At 39.2% G+C, this 21361-nt stretch overlaps 3 protein-coding genes across 5 annotated transcripts in view; 2 read left to right on the plus strand and 1 right to left on the minus strand.

The window, feature by feature from the left end:
- Nucleotides 1–1713: 1713 nt before the first annotated feature.
- On the plus strand, nucleotides 1714–12227 carry LOC125928637 (acyl-coenzyme A synthetase ACSM4, mitochondrial-like). The gene is made up of 11 exons (XM_049639367.1): nucleotides 1714–1890; nucleotides 2502–2535; nucleotides 2623–2940; nucleotides 4781–4860; nucleotides 6300–6423; nucleotides 7151–7231; nucleotides 7364–7465; nucleotides 7931–8058; nucleotides 8157–8256; nucleotides 9933–10052; nucleotides 11657–12227. Exons 1-11 carry the CDS (start codon nucleotides 1724–1726, stop codon nucleotides 11741–11743), a joined length of 1341 nt encoding a protein of 446 aa, XP_049495324.1. The 5' UTR covers nucleotides 1714–1723; the 3' UTR covers nucleotides 11744–12227.
- On the minus strand, nucleotides 9483–20947 carry THUMPD1 (THUMP domain containing 1). 2 transcript variants are annotated; one of them, XM_049638396.1, is made up of 5 exons: nucleotides 20290–20947; nucleotides 18802–18976; nucleotides 17345–17593; nucleotides 16349–16800; nucleotides 9483–9890 (listed from the first exon to the last, which is right to left on the minus strand). In XM_049638396.1, exons 1-4 carry the CDS (start codon nucleotides 20518–20520, stop codon nucleotides 16379–16381), a joined length of 1077 nt encoding a protein of 358 aa, XP_049494353.1. In that variant the 5' UTR covers nucleotides 20521–20947; the 3' UTR covers nucleotides 9483–9890; nucleotides 16349–16378. The 2 variants fall into 2 exon arrangements, with proteins under 2 accessions (XP_049494353.1, XP_049494352.1); XM_049638395.1 differs by lacking the exon at nucleotides 9483–9890 and having other exon boundaries at nucleotides 12954–16800.
- ACSM3 (acyl-CoA synthetase medium chain family member 3) overlaps nucleotides 20330–21361 on the plus strand; it is a 57212-nt gene continuing 56180 nt past the window's right edge. For both annotated transcript variants that reach the window (XM_049638391.1, XM_049638393.1), the window contains exon 1: nucleotides 20330–20374. The gene's annotated coding sequence lies outside the window, so the exon portion shown is untranslated. The remainder of the gene's footprint in view (nucleotides 20375–21361) is intronic.

The following is a 21361-nucleotide window of genomic DNA, read 5'->3' on the forward strand; positions in this document are numbered from 1 at the left end:
AAAAAAAAAAAAAAGATTCTGTAGGTCAGAAGTCCACGCAGGGGCACCTGGCTGGCTCAGGTGGTTAAACGTCCAACTTCGGCTCAGGTCATGATTTCACAGTTTGTGGGTTTGAGCCCCACATCAGGCTCTCTGCTGACAGCTCAGAGCCTGGAGCCTGGAGCCTGCTTCAGATTCTGTGTCTCCCTCTGTCCCTGCCCCTCCCTCTCTCACACTCTGTGTCTCTCTCTCTCTTTCAAAAATAAATAAACGTTAAAAAAAAAAAAAAGTTCACGCAGGCCTCAGCAGAGGCAGCTTATCCTTCTCCATATCAGCTTGACTGAAGCTCAAGGACCCAAGGGGGTTCACTCACAAGTCTGAGGCTCTGGTGTTGGCTATTGGCTGAAGCACCTCACTTGTCCCACACATGCCCTCTCTCTCCAGGAGGAGGGTCTGGACGTTTTCCTATGGTGGCTGCATCCCCCCACCCCCGCTCCAGTGAAAGTGAAAACTACCAAGCCTCTTAAGACCTAGGCTGAGAAGTCAAAGAAATTCTGCCACACTCTGTCAATCAAAATTAGTCATAAGGCTACCCCAGATTCAAGGAGACAGGACATAGGCTCCACTCCTCAGTGAGGGAATGGCATTCTTGTGCAGGGTGGGAAGGAAATGTTGGAGCTGTCTGTGCAGATAATCTTACACAGATACTGTTATTATCTATTCATAGAATGCTCTTGGCTTTAGTAATAGGAGACCCAACTATAAGTGGCTTAAACAACACAAACTATTTTATTCTATGACAAGTAAGAAGTACAGAGATAGAGCCGAATGAGAGTTGGTTATTCAGGAGTTTGATGAAATTAGCATGAACCCAGATTCATTCATCTTTCCATCATGCCATCCTCAGTGTGTCTGCTAATCCCTCCTGTGATCCCAACATGGCTAGGGTTGTCCCAGACATAATGTGCTTTCACAACAATATCCGAAGTCCAGAAAACTAGATAGGTGGGGTGAGGAAAGGCAGCATCCTTTCCTCATGACTCTTTAAAATAAGGAAACGTTTTCCATAAAGCCTTTAAATCTCATTGACCATAACTGCAACAGGTACCCATCCCTAAATCAGTCTCTGGCACAAGAACTAGCATGATTGGCTTAGGATAATCAAGATTCACCCCCTAGAGCTATATAAGGAACAGTCTCCCCTGCCTGATACCTGAACAAAATCAGAGTTTTATCAGTGCAAGGAAGAAGAATGGGATGCTATATGGTAAGAAGCTGTGTCTGTCAGCGATATTGAAGATGCTGAACAAAAAGTATTAAAAAGTTTGATTCAAATGCCAAAAGATCTTCCTTTAAATCATAAAAACTCTTGAAATGTTAATAAAAATTCACAAAGATTCACTGATTTTTGAAAAAATCATAGATTAAAAGAAGCACTGAGAGAAAAAGTTTAAATACATATCCTTTTGCCATTGATTTTGAAAGTCTCTTGGTTATCTATGTGACCTATACAAAGGTGGCACTTAAAAAAACAGACAAGTGAGTTGTTAAAGCTTAGTACTTATCTACAAAGTCCCTTTAAGATTTCTTGAGAATTTCCTCTCAAGGAGGCTTTGGATTAGGTTTTGTTCTATTAACTGTTTCCTGGTATCAAGAAGATATATATATATATATATATATATATATATATATATATGCAAATATATATATAGAGAGATAAACTGGTCTGCCACCTTCAGCCACTATGTTGGGATCCATATTTTACAGATCTGCCTCTGAAGAGCACAGCTGTGTAGAAACAGGAAGTCAAGAACCAGTGGCCATTTATTTCACCAGTGGGACCACAGGTGCTCCCAAGATGGCCCAGCACTCTCAGAGCAGCCTTGGAATTGGGTACACCCTTTGTGGAAGGTAGGGAGGAAAACTGTTTTTGTTAAATTCTCCCCTGAGCCGCCCACATGTGTATCCAACTGAGCTGACACCACCACTTGGAGGGTTATTGGATTTCTCCAATATAATGTCTACAAAACAGAATCCTTGATGCCCCTGCCCAACCCTAGCTCAGTAAATGGCACCATCTCACCAACTGATCAAGCAAGAACTTATGGATTAAACAGGCAATGGGAATTAGGGAGTGCACTTGTGATGAGCACAGAGTGATGTACAGGAATCACCCTTGGCCACATCTCGATAACCGTATGCCTGGCTCCTTCTCATTGCCAGAGAAGCTCACTCACCCAGAAAGGCCTTCCTAGATATCTTAAAGCTATCACATTACTTGTTTTATTTTCCTCAGAGCACTTATCACTATTTGATATTATGATACTGATCTATACTCATTCATTTTATTGTGTGCTTGTTAGCTATCTGTCTTGCTGAAGTAAGAGCAGATATCTCGTCTATCTCACTATGCTAGGCAGAACAGTGCCTAGCATATATTGACACAATAAATATTTGTTGCATCAATGAACAAACCTAGAATATCGTGCCAAACCCAGCCTCCCTATTTTCATATTACCTAGGATTCTGAAGAAGTTCTCTAACAAAATAACAAAAGTGGGAGGTAGAATAATAGCTCATCCTGCCTTCGGGCTTCTTTTGATCTTTCTCTGTAGCCCCTGATGTTCTGGTCAGTTCTCAAAGACACCAGTTTGTTTGCTTTCCTGTTTTGTTTTTGTTTGTTTTGCTTTTTGTTTTGTGGGATTTCTTTCTTTCTTTAGCTTTGTTTGGGGTTTTTGGTTTTTTTGTTTGTTTGTTTTGTTTTGTTTTGTTTTTTGGTCTTGTTGCTTCTCCATATCACTTAGGTATTGGCTAGACCTGAAGTCCTCAGATATCATATGGAACATGTCTGACACTGGCTGGATCAAGGCTGCCATTGGCAGTGTGTTTTCATCCTGGCTTCAGGGAGCGTGTGTCTTTGTACATCGGATGGCCCAGTTTGACACTGACACTTTCTTAGATGTAAGTCATGACTTCTAGCTACATCTCTTCCTTGTCTCCTCCAAAACTACAGAGAAATGATTCTTCAGAATATAGTTTCCTGGGCTTGTGGAAAGAATTCCTTTTTAAGAACTGAAGTCTCCAGGGACTTGGCCTTTGAATGTAGTTAACAGAGAGGAAACACCCACAACACTCTCAGGCATAAAATCCACTCTTGTGCTTCAAACTGTTCAGGATTTCTAATGTCCCACTGAGCATGAGATTCTAAGTAACAGATTAGAAGTCTCAAGTCCAAACAAATCTTTGGTTTCTGACTCAGTGAAACAAAAACAATAGGTGATAAATCCCAAACCCTGTGTAGAGAAGACTAAAAGGTGGAGTCCCCTTTCTCCCAGAGCAGCTCCTTCCATTCTCCCCTCACCCTGAGCTTCTCACTTTGTGAATTCTCAGAACCCAATATTTGTCTTGAAATCAGGCATGTCCCTCCTTTTCAGCCAGAGACAGCTAAATTGAGGTATCAGATTGCTCTCATTTCTTTAGCCTTTAGAAAGATGTGATTCAGGCCAATTATTTTTCACCCATGAAAAATCAATTATGTTTAACAAAATACATGTTATTAAACAAACACCACACCTGTGTGAATAAAAGCTCTACTCACCCTGTTATTTTGCTAACTGGTCTGACGAGATGGCTTGAGGGTCTTAACAGAAATGCTGGGTAGCATAAGAACTAGGATCTCTCCATCAGGCTAATAAAGTGTCCTAAGTAGATAAACTAAGTTTGCAGTTCTGAAACCTGCATTTTTAAAAATAGGAATAATAATTTTAGTAAAATATTAAATATTGTATAGTATTTAAGATACATATTATACTTACTTTAATCAATTTATTTAACATTATATTAAGACATAGTCACGCTAGTAATATGTTAATAATATTAATGTATTCTTATATTATTAATCTATATTATTTAACGTATTAAATAAGTTGATTAAAATAAGAATATTCTTATTTTACAAAGATAGTGTGTATTTTAAAACACACACAAATACACAAAGATGTGTGTATTTTAAGTGCTCTAAAAACTTTACGCTATTCTTAGGTATGAGCACTTACACCTATTAAGAATAGTTGGAATCCAGGGAGCAAGTACACATAGTAGAGATGTTCACTTACAGATCAAAAGTTTTTCATGATCCAGATAGACTAGAAATATGTCTTGAAAGCCTTCTCTCAAATGTTTAAGTTTAATACAAACTGTCAATTTATCACTTGGCATAGTCGAACCTCTCTAGAAACAGGAAATCTAAAACGTGAGTATCTCTCTAGATTTAACCTGCCTATGTCATTATTTTTCTTTAAGGAGCTAGAGGGAAAATGAGCCCAGCAAATCTGGGCCTGGAAAATGACTTATGCATTTAATCAATCCACTCAAAAGGACTGGTATCTTTTATAGAAACAGTATTGGGAAAGTTTTGGTAGGTTAGCTCACATCTAGGGTGAGTACTGTGCAGGAATATATGGGCAGGAGGTTTCAAAATTCCACCATGAAAGGTAATTTGCACCCCTGAGGTAGAATCAACCAGTTCCTACTTTGGGGTTGGTCTCAAATTCGACAATTTACTTTTTGTTGAATTTGATTGTGTGTGTCTATTACTGTAACATATATGTATTCTTCCCAATAATTGGAAGTTTCCAACGGACATCCAGTCACTAGTGACAATAAATATTTGCTTTCTTATGCCTAGTAGTGATCATGAGATGAAAACATGCTAATGATAGACGTTGAGGGGTTGCAGACATCAGCTCTGGTTGTGGCCTCTAATGAACCACTTCTGAAACTGTCTTTCTCCATCATCCAGACGCTCACCACTTATCCCATCACGACCCTGTGCAGCGCTCCCACCGTGTACCGGATGCTTGTGCAAAAAGACCTTAAGAGGTACTTGGGCAGAAATCTCCATTTGAACCACAAACAAAAGCTATAGTCCCGCATCACCCCTTCTCAGCGCAGGATAGCCCAGGTTTCCTCAGTCTTGCCACTAGTGACATTTGGACTGAATAGTTCTGTGTTGTCGGGGACTGTCCTGTGCACTGTAGGATGTTGAGCAACATTCTGCCTGGCTTCCACCTACTGGATGCCAGTAGAACCTCCCTCGCAACCATCAAAACTGTCTTCAGATATTGCCTAATCACTTCCCAGTTGCCCCTAAGGATAGCCTCTAGGGGCAACTGAACATTTTCCCAGGGACAACCAGAACCCTGAAGGCTGAACACCAACCTCCCTCCCCAAAATACAGCTGCATTCATATTGTCTTGAAGAGAAGCTAATGAAGTCTTATGACTTGAATATTATAATCAATTTATCCAAATCATCTGAACACCTAGTGGACTTGCAATGCATATTTACTTCACTAATACAAATTGAGTACCTGAAGGAAAAGAGAAAGGAAGAGAGAAATAATTTAAGTAGTATAGGCTCACCCATCCTCTGCACCCTCAAGGTGCATGCCCAGAAGAGAGAGTGCTATGAAACAGAATAAAGCAGATATGAATGTAAGCATCTTGCTCACATTTCAAGAGTAGTTCAGGGCTTTCCAGGATTATTTTGAATAGGCACATCTCCTGTCCTCCCCATTGGACACCTCAATGCACCGGAGCTGGGCTATTCCGGACTTCCTCACTTGAGAAAGTGGGCAGTGGAGTAGTAAGGCCAGTAGTTAACTGACCAAGCTCCAAAACCAAACAAGTAGGGCTCCACTATTTACTGATAGTGTGACCTCAGACACTCCAGATGACCTTACTAAGTCTCCTTAACTCCATCCACAAGAGAGGATTAAGGGCTGCCTCATGCGGTTGTGGAGAGAATTCAGGGAAATGGCCTACTTGGTGAGATACTTGACAAATGGTAAGTGCAGGGTAGTCAATTCAGCCCTTTATTATAGGTGAGGCCTGGAACAACCTCTTTATATTCTCTCAGCCTCAAGTTCCTGATCTGTATAATAAGGATGTGAGGATTATGAGAATGCTCCTAAAGCCCTCACAGCATAGTAGGTTCTTAATTAATGTTAGCTGTTTTATCACTTGGCCCATAATAAGCACTTAAGATCATTACTGGTATTTTCTCCTACCTTCTCCCCTCCTTTAATGATCTGCTAAAATGCAAGCTCTGTCAGGAAATTTTATTTGAATTACTAACATGCCCCACACACCTACAACCATGTCTGACAAGATAGTAGGTGCTCAAAAATATTTGCTGACTGAACTTTCCTACTACTTGTCTTTCCTAGCTCATTTGCTTGTTGCTAGAACATACTAATAATGTTTTAGTGAAAGCCACTCAGACTTCTCCCATCAAAGACCCTATATCTGTGTCTACAGATATAAATTCAAGAAGCTACGGCACTGCTTGACAGGAGGGGAGCCACTCAACCCCGAGGTGCTGGAACAGTGGAAGGCACAAACTGGACTGGAACTGTATGAGGGCTACGGACAGACAGAAGTGGTATGTTTAATGGGCAGTTTCGGTTTAGCATATTGGGAACATTTCAACCCCAGACTGAGCCCCTGAAGAGTCCCCTTGGTGTTCTAAATTTTTATGGAATTTCCCAGGATACCTTACCTTGCAAGTAACCACCAAAACCTCTGAATTGCCCAATTAGGTTTGGCTAGAGGGGAATTAGGATTATTCCTTCCAGTCTTCCTGCCTTCTCCCCATACTGGAGAAGTCTCAAAGGTGTTAGGGGTCAGAGAGGGTCAGATTTGAGCAGCTCATCTTCTCAGCAACACTGAGGACCCCACAGAGCCCCAGTGGGGAATTTATCCCAAGGTGCACTAAGGGGTATCCTTAGTCTAAGGAGTAGTTTTCAAAGTGTGGTCCTCAAATCAGCAGCATCAGCTGCACGTGGAAATTTGGTAGCAATTCAAATTCTCAGACACCCCACCTGGCCAGACCTACTGAATCAGAAACTCTGAGATGGTGCCTGGAAATCTGTGCTTGAAAAATGAATGCTTCAGGTGACTCTGGTACACGCTTATGTTTGAGAAGCACTGATCTAAGATAATGTGCATGTGTGTATGTGTACGTGTGTGTGTGTGTGTGTGTGTGTGTGTGTGTGTGTGTATAACTGGGAAAATCAGTCAATACTGAGTCTTATGTTTTCTTGTCATGATATAAATAGCTACAGAAATTGAATTTTTACATCCTTATATAAAACATGTTCTCTCAACAGGGAATAATTTGTGCCAATCAGAAAGGACAAGAAATTAAACCGGGCTCAATGGGCAAAGGAGTACAACCCTATGATGTCCAGGTCAGTAATATCTGTTTCAATAAGGAAGAAACGTTTTACAGTTTTCTACTAGTCATTGTACAACTATTTATAACCTGTTTTCACACTGTAAAAAAACAAATTTAGGAACCTAAATTATTTCTTTCATTCTAGATTATAGATGAAAATGGCAACGTCCTACCACCTGGCAAAGAAGGGGAAATTGCCCTCAGACTACAGACTACACGGCCTTTCTGTTTCTTCTCTGAATATGTGGTACAAGAATGTAAAATAGGCTAGTCACACTTTAATAGAAAAGGTGGTACAGGGAATCATACAGACTTGGGTCCAAATTTCATATCCATCACGTGTTGCTGTGTCAATTTGAGCAAGTCACAAAATCCAAGTCTATTTCATCAACTGCAAAATGGGGAGAATATCATCTATCTCCTAGGAGTTGTGCAAAGATTAAATTCTATGTGTAAGAAACCAGTTGTAGTGAGTGTCCTCAGAAAACACAACTAGGCAGGCTGCAGAGGGCAGGGAGGGAGTGATAGGGAGTGGTAGAGGTGGAAGAGGGGTTTACTTTTTATTATATTCTTGAATCTTTTGTATTCTACACTAGGAATTACATTTCTTTAAATTAATTTATTTTAGAAATAGAAGGCACAATGTACAAGTCATTCCATGGGTGCCATAGCCCTTTGTCTATTCTGACCAAGAGTCATCTTTGATTTCTAGGACAATCCAGAGAAAACTGCTGCCACGATAAGAGGGAATTTTTATGTCACTGGAGACAGAGGAGTGATGGACAGTGATGGGTTTTTCTGGTTTGTTGGTAGAGCTGATGATGTCATCATATCCTCTGGGTTTGTATATTTGCTACTCTTACTCTTAGGAAGTAATTGATTGTCAGGGGAGATCTATTGGGTGGTGTAGTGACCAAGGGCTTCTTTTCCTCTTCCAGGTACCGTATTGGGCCATTTGAAGTGGAGAGTGCACTAATCGAGCACCCAGCAGTTGTTGAATCAGCTGTTGTCAGTAGTCCAGATCCAATCAGAGGAGAGGTAGAGTGAATGTCATTACTGTAGCAATTTCATATTCTCAAGTTCTATCCATTTGACCATGTTAAGGAGTGACTCAGGAGTAGTCATGTACTTCTTATTATGAAGCACATGTGCCAAAAATGTATACTAGGCAATCAACTTTACAAATGAGTTGCATCTCAAAGGGGATGTATTAGCATTCTTTTAGAGGCAAATGACAGAAACTCAACTCAAACTGACTTAAGTTTTTAAAAAAAGGAATTTACTGGCTCACACATAAGTGAGGTCTTCAGGTACAACTACATCCAAGGGTTCATGTGAAGTTAGCAAAACCGTTTCTCTCCATCTCTTGGCTGTTGTGCTTTAGGTTGGTTCCATTCGGAAAGGTTCTTCCTACTTGACAGCAACCACTCCAAATGCACACAGCTTAACAACCAGGAAAAGAGACAGCTCCCTTTCCACCAGTTTCAAGCAACTCCCAGAATAATATTTGCCTATCTTAGATCACATATCCAACCAACGTGGTCCAGGGAATGGTATATGCTCACTGGCCAGACCTGGATCATATGCCGGTCACTGGAGGTAGGAGTTAGTGTCAACACCACTAGAGAGAGAAGTTAGGGTAATGCTCTGTACGAAACTCAGGGTACTGTTACTAAAAGAGGAAGAGATGCTACAGAAGAAAAAACAGCAGATTCTACTGTATGTACTATTGTCACGGAAATCAAAATACATTTCATTACAGGAACAACGCAAATAGGATGTTGTGGCCAGGTTCCCAAACAAGTCCCACAAGCCTACTTTCAACCTATTAAAGGGAATCTGGGGAATGACAGGAATAATCTTAGGTTTAGGAGGAAGCCATGTAGTATGAAAAGGAGACTTTTCCTTTCCTTGAGGAAATTTCTAATAAAGTAGCAAAATTTCAAAATCAGTTTCTGTATCAGCATCCTCCCACATCTCTTTCTCTACTGCCATTCATATAACTGTGACCCTCTGCAGTGACTCTATGGATCCCACACTCAAACCTCTTGTACCACTTCCCCATTCAATGAATTCCATTCTTCAAAGTATTTTCCTCCTGCTACCATAGTCTCAATAGAGCTGATTTCAGGTGAACATTAGAAGTAAATACCAACTGGATCAATGTAGGAATAGTTAACAATTTATACTTAACTAACTTCAATAATTAATTAGTTTTGCACGGTATTCCAAAGAGAAGCAAAAAAAAAATATTCAGAGGTAGACGAATCCTTCCTGAGAGTTCATCCCCCAGCATACAAAATCCTTCCACTAAGCCTCCCAAACCCCTTTCAAACTGTATTCTCTGGGAACTCCATTTGTCCCCCCTACTGCATGTTTCTAACAGTGTAGGTTTGAAATAAGTAGTTATCGGTAAATCAAGGATTGCCTATCAGGATTAGTCTGACTGAAATGTCAAATACATGTGGACATGTAAATAAAACTCAACCTTTACCCTTAATGAAACACTGCACTCCTCACACTCAGAATCCATTTGTCTGGAATTAGATCTCAAAACCTCATTTGTAATCCAAGCTCTGTTCAGAGGTGATCTCTGGATTTGCATTCATCACTCAAGCTCCTGTTGATTATAAGTACCTGTGTTCAGCATTGGTTCCAAACTCTTGATATGTCTGAAAAACAAACATCAATATAAATGGACTTTTCTCCTGCAGGTAGTGAAAGCTTTTGTTGTCTTATCTGCACCCTTTAAATCATCCAACCCAGAGAAATTAACTCTTGAACTTCAGGATCATGTGAAAAAATCAACTGCACCTTACAAATATCCAAGAAAGGCAAGTATTTTTGCCCAAAAGTTAATGTATTACCAAACAAGGGTCTAAGGGAGTAAGTACATAGAGTTTATTAGCTTGTGACTTTATGTTTGCTCAGTATGTAAGCAGAGGATACCTATTTCAACTTGTTTTGCCCTAACAATTTTGCTTTAGAAAATTTATTTTCAAATATTTGATAAACTAGCTTTGATCAACTCTGCAATACTGAGTAACTACTAAGGATCCTTATAAGACTAATCAGTCCCATTCCATGAGAAAAAAAAATACTGGCAAATTGATTTTAAAAAACACCTGGGCACACCTGGGTGACTTGGTCAGTTAAGCATCCTATTCTTGATTTCAGCTCAAGTCATTATCTCAGCTCAAGTCATGATCTCACAGTTATGAGATAGAGCCCCAAGGCTCCATGTTGAGCATGGAACCTACTTGGGATTCTCTCTCTCCCTTTCTTTCTGCCCCTCCCCGTTTCGTGCTCTCTCTCTCTCAAATAAACTTTAAAAAATGTTTTTAAAAAATGAAAACAGCACCTAATTCAACAATCGTGGCACTCTTGATCCATAATACCCTTACAAATTCAAAGCACAGGGCTTTAGTATCAAACTGACCAAACATAAGGCTTAGAAAAAAATATATATATACTATCCAAAGAAACTGTGGAATCTTTCCAGAAACCTTCTTCTTCAAGGGAGGATTTAAGAATAATTCTATATATGGGTGCCTGGGTGGCTCAGGCGGTTGGGCATCTGCCTTCAGCCCAGGTCATGATCCCGCACTTTGTGGATTCGAGACCTGCGTCAGGTTCTGTGCTGACAGCTTGGAGCCTGGAGCCTGCCTCAAATTCTGTGTGTGTCTCTCTCTCTGCCCCTCCCCTGCTTGCACTCTATCTCCCCAAAATAAATATTTTTTTAAAATTTTAATAAAAAAATAATTCTATATAAAAACATAGAGATGGCACTGCAACTTCCTTCCTTCTCATCCCAGAATACTATTGGTTGATATTGATCCTTAACATGAGAATTCCATGTCAATTGGTATTTCAACCAAAAGGTAGTTAACTTTAAGAATAGTTACATTTTCTCCATTAAATTTACTAAATCCATGGCAGTTGATTTTCAGAAATGTTATTTGAGAAAATTTTAAAATACAATAGTTACATCTTGAGGAAGGGAAACGAAGAGGATTTACCATGGACATAAGGGGAAAATTGTGTGTACTCAAAATTCTCTCTCAAAAATCTCCCTCAGAAACTGCAGGACCCAGTTCTTAAAAGCCCAAACCCCAAGAGTTAACTTGTTTCCTTGTGCATTTAGGTGTGGCCTCTATTTCCCTGGGGTAGTGGAGGCCTAGGTCCAGTTGAACTTAGGAGTAAAGGAATTATTATATTCTTCTGACGAAGCACACAGCCTTTGCACTAAAAACCCATGATGGAGCTCCATTGTCAACTTTACTATATAAACACAAGAATTTCAATGAGCTTGGTGGGCTAAGACAACCCCTAGACTCAAACTCCATGCTAGAGTTGCATGAAAGCTTTCCCTATTGTACTGACAGCTGGGATTGTCAAAATGGAATCAAGTGTCTCATAATCTGTTTCTGTTAATTAGGTGGAATTTGTTCCAGAACTCCCAAAGACAATCACTGGGAAAATCAAACGCAACGTTTTGAGAGACCATGAATGGGGTAGAACATAGCCTGATAAGAGATGATGGCATTAAGTTGTTAATAGGGCTGCTTTTAGTCCTTGCTTCCTAACAATTTAGTGATTAGTCTCTTAAAATGCTGAAGATTTTTCCTGGTTGAAAAACTCAATTTTTTGTTTTGCAATTAGCCAAAAAATAAATGAAAATCTAAAAACATTTGGGAAGAAAACTGTTATAATGACCAAACTGACAAAGGCAATGATTTTAATGATTTGCAAGGGTTTAAAATAGCAAATAATTACTTAGAAAAGCACAGTGGACATTGAATTATCTTGTGAATGATTAAGCCAAAATAAAGATTAGAACTATTCTAAAAGTTCAAGACTGAATTTCTTCAAGGTGCCTGGGTGGTTCAGTTGGTTGAGCATCCAACTTCGGCTCAGGTCATGGTCTTGCAGTTAGTTCTAGCCCCACATTGGGCTCTCTGCTGTCAATGTGGAGCCCACTTTGATCCTCTGTCCCCCATTCTCTCTGCCCCTCCCCTGCTCATGCTCTCTCTCAAAAATAAATAAATCTAAAAATAATAATTTCTAAGACCTTATTAGTTCTTTAACATATTAATATTTTATAATATTAATTTAATTTTATTAGTTTATATTTTAATATTAATATTAAAATAAGGAATATAAATAATAAGCGCATTTAATTGACTACTGTATTACTATACCTCCTTTTGAAGCAAATTCGCTGTAAAATATCTAAAGTTTGGATTACTTAAGAGTAATTATTCAAGAGCAATTATTAAATGTTTTATATCCTTTTTATATAATCATTTATAAAAATGATTTATATTTTAGGACAATGTATAATTTGACATAAAAACATCTTTTATGAGGTATCTATTATAAATCAAGAGATTTATGGGGCACCTAGGTGGCTAGGTCGGTTAAGCATCCGACTTCAGCTCAGGCCATTATCTCACCATTCATGAGTTTGAGCACCACAGCCCTGCGTTGGGCTCTGTGCTGACAGCTCAGAGCCCAGAGCCTGCTTCAGATTCTGGGTCTCCCTCTCTCTCTGCCCCTGCCCTGCTCACACTCTGTCTCTCTCTCTCAAAAAAAATAAACATAAAAAAAAAATTATATATATATATATATATATATTATACATATGTATGTGTATACACACACACACACACACACACACATAAATCAAGAGATTTACTAAGAGGCAGAAAGAAAGAAAAAGCACAGAACACCAATCTTTAGGGAACAAATTTATTTTGATTTTTCTGAAAATATCAGAAACTATGAAAAACAAGCTAAATACCTGGCCATAACAAAAGCAAAATACAAATAAAAAGAACATTTAGAAATCATGTTTAACCTTAAACAAACACGTCTCAAAATACCAAGTATAACACCCTATCCTCCACAAAGCAAAACAAATTTACTAAACCACAACACTGGAGTTTTTTTTAGCCGACATAACTTAAAAACAAAAACAAAAATTAAATGGAAAAAAAAAAACAACACTCAATATCCACCCTGGAATCTTGTCACTTATAAAACAACATGCTCAAAAGTCAGTGACAATAAAGTTATGAAACCTGAAAATGCATCAATGAATGAAATCAGATTCCAACAGAACACAGTGCTTTACAGCTGGAAAGAATAGCTTTTGTCGCAGGTCTTACCAAATAAAAATAAATACAAGAGGATTAAAAACAAACTACTAAATCAAAATCTTTCTGTAGAGTAGCAGCTTTCACAAAGTAAAAGGAACCCAGTTCCACAAACTTGGATGTTCTGTAAGCATATGGCCAATTTTATTCCCAGAGTCCCAAAGTCTTGCACTATCAAAATAAAAGTGTCTTTGTCTTGGAGCAAGTCTGATGAAGGCACCAAAATCCTATCCTCCGTGACAGTTAAAATGCTCTGATCATCCTTTTAAAATGATCTCAACCTATTAAGAGTTAACACTCTAAATATCTAAAGATCTAGAAGGACTTGCAGCCTCATCTGCATTACCAAGGTCCAATCTATAGTCTTTTCCCCTCCCTAATCCTTCTAGTCTGGTTTACCAAGCAGGACCACTAGTTTAGGAGGATAAAAATACATTACCACATTCCCTGGCCATTAAACAGACATAGACGTTGGTGCAGGAAGACTCAACATTTATAATACTTAGGAACTTTTTAAAACTTAAAAATAAACCCATCTAAAAGTGAATTTCACAGCCTCTTAATATTTATTTTCAACCTGGACTTCTTATGCAGCCCTCTTTGGTGAGTCTCTTCCAGTTTTTTCAGTAGTTTTACCCTGGGGGAAACCTTGAAAAAACTTTCAAATTAAGTTTCATGGCATGTGAGTGTCAGCACTAAGGATACTCTTACTTCACAGAAATCCTGAACTATCAGACGATGACTCAGAGTTCTTTCTCTTCTCCTGGACAAAACCTCAGGCTGAGATTCAGAGAAGGGATTTCCCACCTAGTCATAAACAGGTGTTGAGAAAAGGAGGGGAAAGGCTATTTGGTTTTGCAGTTCTTCACAGAGAGTTTTAGTTAAGGCCTCAGACTCATTGCTATCTTTTCTTCACTCTCATGCCCAAGTGGGTGTGGAAACATTTCAAGAGTTCCTTTGGCGATGTGACTGTTCCAACGAGTCAGTTCCTATCAATCCAAGAATCTTATCACTTTTAAGAAAATACATTTTCTCCAGGACCTTGCAGGAACTTGTTTGTTCATGTGATTAAAAAAAAAAAAAAAAAAAAAAGTCTGCTAAATAGACTAGTGTCTTAGCCATCCTTCATCTCCAAAGCACTGCAAAATCTGCCCTAGTATTTTCTTGTAAGTACTCTGGCAATTGACCTTTCAACTCAAATATCCTGTTGAGAACTCTTCTGACAAGCCACTGGATTTCTGTATGTAGATTTATGTGCTCTTTGTTCAGATTTGAGCTTTATTTATTTTTAAACATTCCTGCATAAATGGGTCTTTAATAAAGTTAACCATTTCTGCAGCATTATCCAGAACTTTCTTCATTTCAACTCCAAGCGTTTTATATCAGCACCTCTCTGGGAAGAAAGCAGTGTGCTATAACATGAATGTCAACATTTCCTTTTACCAGAATGAGGCAAAACTGGTCATGGAGCCAAGGATGAGCACCAGGAGTAGAGATGACAGACCTTCAGTCTTCAGTTATAAAGACCCATTAAATTTATATTGCCTTTGTTTTGAGAGGCTCCTCGCAGCAGAACAAGCTTTCTTGAATTTCGTCATCATTCACCAACCTTACCAAGGCTATAGTAGGACAAATATTCATGGAATCTGTTGACTCATCAACCCAGACAGAGAAGCGGCTGCTTTTCAGTTAATTACCCAAACCTCTTTAGTATCAGGAGACATAAATCAATTTATTAAACTGAAAGTGAAGGCTTTTCAATTTCTTATACTGCTTCTTGCCCTCACATTTTAATGTTATATTGGTATTATTACATTGGTATTATTATTATATTATTAAATTTTTCTAATATAATGCTGCTACTAAAATTTTGCTTTTTAAACCTTTTACTGAATGTGATTTTTTGTTTTTTTAAGATTTTTTTTTTTAAGCAATCTCTACACCCAACAGGGGGCTCAAACCTACAACCCCGAGATCAAGGGTCACATGCTCTACGAACTGAGCCAGTCAGGTGCCCCTGAATATGACTTTTTTAAACAAAGTTTACTGTTTTGATATTCCAGATGCCATTTAAAATAATCAACATCTTTACTTATCAAATGGCTATCATTTATAGTTACAATTGCTAGAGCAAATGCTAGGTTTGTAAATTGCATTCCACAATGTACAATGGAAGACAACAGCTTGGATTGTAAATCCATAAGATCACTGAAAAGTAGCTTTCACTGTAAAGAAAGAATCTGTGTCCCTTGTTGCACTGGCATACCAAAGTATCACAGAAGACTAATTCTTCATCACTAACCTCAACAGAAATGTCTGTATTTCTATGCCTAGAATGGTCCTCTTCTATCTTACACCATGACCTCAAAAATTGCAGCACTGGAACATCAGATTTGTTTAACAAATGTTAATAAAATATAAAATCTGCCATAATAACTAAGAGTTACAAAGTAACTCTAAGAATCACAAAAAAATACAAAAACTTCACAAAAAACAATTCACTTCTCACCTAGAAGACCCATGTTTTTGCAATGTTTACAACAAAGTGACAGGGGACAGATGAGTTGCAACATGTAAAAATTCCTTCCTTAGAATGATACTTTCCCTAGGAGTGTCTCTTACAGAGTTTGTTTACTCCAGTAAGTTAGATGGCAGTGCAGAAAGGGAGGCTGGGGAAAGTAATCATGAGGGAGAGCCCAACATTATCCTCCTGTCACCCTCCCCTCCATGCAAGTGCTCACCAATTATCCACAGTTTCTCCCAGCTAAGCAAAATTCACATAAGCCAAACTGCACCCTGGCACATGGGGCTGAAAAGATCTCCAACATAACTGTTAATGGAGCTGCTCAATCACTGTTCACTATTTTGAGTACAGCATTATGCAACATACAAAGTTCAAAACTTGTATTTTCAGTCACAATTTTATACAGAATCCTACCAACATCTCACCAAATGCCACCAGAGAAACCTACCTGAAACATCAAATGATTTTTTTTTTTTCTCTATGAGAGGTCATTTTCATTTGGCTCAGATCCTTCTGTGACTTGACTTTCAAGTTCAGGATTAGCTCCTCCCTCACTCGCCACCTGTGTCTCAGATCTTGGTTTTGTCTGCCCCAGCTCCTCATTATTTTCTGGTACCACTTGCTGGTTATTTTTTCCTTCTGCTGGGTCATTTTGATTTGATTTGTCACCAGATTCCAATTTAGCTTCTTTCCCATTTCCTGCTTGTGCTGGCTGCTTTGGGTTAAGCTGTGATGGGTCCTTAGCACTCTTAACCACCTCCTGGAGATTATACTTTCTGAACAACATGTAATCTGTCACAACACTCAGGCAACAGACAGCTTTAATGATTTCTACTACCACTGTGTACTGTGGATTGGTAAGATCCACTTTATTTTCCGAGTTGAGGCTGCCTACTATTCCTGTAACAAAAAGAATAGGGAAACGCTTAGAGGGAGAATGGTACCATGAAGCTTGACAGATACAAACACAATCTTTCATCTTTCCATTTGGGACTTGTTAAAAGCAATATACATACTAGTCTATGCTTCTACATGGACCTCAGTCAAACTCTATGAACTCTTTCAATAAAGAAATACAAATAAAATCTTGAAATATTTAATCAGAGTAATTTTTTTCCCAAAGAAAATTCAATCTTGATTTGGAAGATTTAATATCTAACTACCAGAAAGTCTCATATCCAAGTCTGTTAGGTCTGATATTATTTTAAGGACTTTTTTTTTTTTTTTAAGTAATCTCTGTCCCCAATGTGGGGCTCGAGCTCACAACCCTGAGATCAAGAGTCACATGCTCTACCAGCTGAGCCAACCATGCGCCCTTATTTTAAGGACATTTTAATATACTTGCTTTATATCCAAAAATATAAGCCTTAAATCTTAAAAAAAAATTCCTAAAAACAAGTATTTACTATTACATACGAACGTAAAATCACTAAAAGAAACATACCTGCCAATTCTTTGATAACTTCTTCTCTATTCATGTGGCTGTTATTTCGAGATTTATATACAATCTGAAATGTCCCTTTGTTTGGAGCTTTAAACCAGGGTTCCAAAAATGTTTCTGCATATTTTTTCATGTCTTCTAAGAAAGCCTTGCATGTGCCCGAAATAGGTAACATTCGTAGAATAACCCGAGTCTTCTTCTTCTTGGTTTTATACATATCCTGAAGAATATGATGTACCAATTTCTCAGGTTCTGAAAGAAAAGAAAAAAATCGGCAAAAAAAGAACAAGAATATAAGCTCTCAGACATTTTAAAACCTCTTCAAACTGTCCAAAATGAATTTTCATTGTCAGCAACCTACATCAACAGTATAGTAGAAGAAATTATCACGATGAACATTAATAAGTCTAATCAAACAGTTTTTCCAACTTTCTTCACTGCCTATGATTACTACTATATCTAATATGTTAACTCTTCAGCATTACTACTGCTTTCACTAAAAACAACGGTTCATGAAGACACTGGAGTTAACATTTTTGTGATGTCTGACTTGTCCAAACAAGACCATATTGTTTTCCTATAACAAGAGCAACTACCAACATATTGTTATTAAACAGCAGTGTTTTGTTTTTTTTTTTTTTTTACAATAATAAACAAAACAAAATCTGCAAGTCACTTTACAAGATTTAATTCAGGGGTGTCTGGGTGGCTCAGCAGGTGAAGCATCTGACTCTTGATTTCAACTCAGGGCATGATCTCACTCTCATGGGATCGAGCCCTGTCTGGGGCTCTGAGTTGAGCATGGAGCCTGCTTAGGATTCTCTCTTTCCATCTCTCTCTGCCCCTTCCCTACTCACTCTCTCCAAATATAAATAAACTTAAAAACCACACATTCAACTCATCCATTGATCAAATTTGTACAAAAATCCAGATCTCAGAACTCAGAGGAGCCCCAAGACCATGAATTACACAAAATCATCATATGATCCTTAGGCCACATCCTGACGACATACAAGTCTATTTGGGGCTACTCAGTGTTTTCAATACTTTTAAATTAGTTAACTACATTAAAAAATCTACAAACTTCTCCAGATTTCCACCTTCTTTTCAAAAATCAAAAGACCTGGCCCTATTAGGACTACATTCCAGATGGCTAAAGTCATTCCAAATTGGCTGGAGCTGAATAGCAGCTGCTTCTTTTAGACAGAACATGTACTCTTGTTTCACCTAAAGTTACACGCAAAGAAAGTGGCAAAGCCAGGTTTCCACTCTTAAGCCAATGTTATGTTCACCACACCATTCTACCTTTCCATATCCTTAGTGCTAAAACAGTGTGAAGAAGATCAATCAAATTATTAACTGAGCCGTGACCATGAAGCCACTTTTTAGGCAGTGTTCACTAAGACAAGGTGATGTCTAGATATTATAGGCTCAATAATCTTAAGGCTTATTAGACACACCTATCCCAAGTGTCCTGATGAAGACTACGTTATTTGCTCCACTCTCCACTGATTGAAATCTTCTTAGCTTCATCTCCGTAGATGCTTTAATGTCACCAACTTCTTTCTTCAAGGCAGCCTCCACATCATCATCTTCTCCCTCACTTCCAGAGGGCTGCTGATCTTTGTCTGTAAACTGCATAAAATTAATGAGCAAAAATGCCAAAACAGCTCATGTTAAAAGCTATAACTATATATTTATGTGAAACCTCCAGTGGCAGATGGATCAATACTGACAATAAAGCTTTTTATTAAGAAACTGACACATCACTCCCTACAAAATGTACAGGAAAAAGGAAGTTCCTTCAGACTGGGGTACATATAATTTGAAAATGCTTTCAAAAACATCTTGACACTCTGGGACACAGGGAAATGTGCTCACCAAATGAATTACTTCAAGGTAAACCTTAAATCCCATCACTAGATATCTTTGTACCTAATGAGACAGTCTCCTTTTGGTGAGATTAGACCAACCTGTTATGGCATTAAAAACCCTTATTTCTATTCTACTAAGGAAGAGGGAACAAAAATAGTTTGAGAATTTGCTCAAGACACCAGTGGAGACAGGACACTAACTTGTTGCCTAGTTCTCTGCCCCACCAATGGAGTTTCCCAGTCAGGCACCAGTAATAATTATACCCATTTATGGAAGCTTTATTATTTATCAGGATGTATTTATATACATAAGCAACTTGTCAGCCAACATTAAATATACTATCATTTATTCTTTTTTATCTAGCTCAGCAGAATTAAATAATATACCCATGCCGCAGATCTAGTAAATAACAGTACTTGAATCCAAATCCCCTCTGTATTATCTATCCTCCCCCTTTTAATTAATTGAGGTGTTTCTGTATTAGTCCAGATCTTATGCCAATAATATAAAGATTTCCAAACTGTGTTGAGACAATTAGATCTTAGATGGAATTGGTACAAAAATGTTTGCTTTTAAAAATGTATTTACACGTGCATTTGAGAAATAACTAGCACTAGTACTAAACCCACTATTTCAGACACAATGCTTAGGACAATTATTACAACCATGGCGTAAAGATGGTGGTAAGATATATAAAAACTATGACGACCAATGAAGTTTCCCCTGTGAATTTGGACCGTTTACTTAACCTACTTGAGCTCCAGTATCCTCGTGAATATTACTTCACAAGTCTACCGTAAGAAATAAACGTTTCTTTGGGGGCTTCAGAAACACAACACGTGGATCTCAGAAGCAATCTATAAACAGGAGCCCCTGTGATTAATAATGGATAAAACCCCTCAAATGGGCAAGCTTTTCAAGCACGCGACCCGGCAGCGATCTACAACTCAGACTCCGCGAGAAGGCGGGAACACAGACCAGGCCACGAAACTCGCGCACGCGTAGAAGACAGCCGGCCTTCCTGCATTCCTTTCTTTTCTCACAGGCCCGCTTACCCTCTCTGGGGCTCGTACCTTTTCCGGCCCGTACATGTCGTCGCCGTATTCGTTGAGCAGACTGTAGGCCTCCTCCACGCACTTGCGCTCGTTCATGTTGCAGGTAATGAGAATGCCCTGTAGCCCGGGTTCCAGCTGCCGTGGCCCACCGCCGTCGCAGCGCCGCGCCCGCTTGGCCTGCACATACTGAGCTTTCCCTTTGCGCTTTCCACCGCTAGACTGAGGAGGCTGCTGGACGGGGGCCGCCATGGCGCGTGAGAACCAAGGCTAGCGAGAAACAGCTTTCTCCTCTAATCCCGGCTTCCTCACCTCTACTGACGCCAGCTGCTTTCGTCATGTGTGTGCGACGGCCTCTCTTAGTCCCGCCTCCCACGTTTCATTCCGTGCTGCGCCGGGTCCTAAAGCCGGCAGGTGGCCGGCTGTGGAATGGTGGTGCGAGGCCCGCCCTTGGAGAGAGTGGACAGGCACTTTTTTTTTCTTCTTTGAGATGGGGGAGGGACAGAGAGAGGGGAAGACAGAGAAACCGTAGAAGGCTGTGCGCTGTCAGGGTTCAACCCACAAAGGGTGACATTATGATCTCAGCCCAAGTCGGAAGTTCAACCGACTGAGCCACTGAGGCGCCCTTGATGGGCACCTCTTACTGCTCACTATCCAAAAGCCAGGGCTTCCTGGGGAATTGGCCTGGATGGAGCGGGTTTGTAAATTTACATGCTGGCCTCCAGCCGGATGTAGACCATGCTTGTAAAGAACTGTTTTGTTTACCATTCATAGCCATTGATTCATTCTGGTAATATTTATTAAGTACCCATGCACTAGTTATTGACCTAAGTACTAAGGTTGAGACCATTAGCAAAGACAGACACACTTCATACTCACGTTGCCCTTATAGGCCAGTGTTTCTTAGAAGTCAATGTTTCTTCCAAACCACCCTACTTATTTTTTGCTCCTTTTGAAATGTGCATATGCAATGGACTTGACTTTAGCACTCCTGTTGGAGAACCCCAGAGGTACAAATAAAGAACGCAAAGTATAAGAAACTCATTGAAGTCAGAGAGTTGATTATCAGAATAAGAAATATGAAATACAGGGA

Source organism: Panthera uncia, chromosome E3 (assembly GCF_023721935.1).
Source record: "Panthera uncia isolate 11264 chromosome E3, Puncia_PCG_1.0, whole genome shotgun sequence".
Lineage (NCBI taxonomy): Eukaryota > Metazoa > Chordata > Mammalia > Carnivora > Felidae > Panthera > Panthera uncia.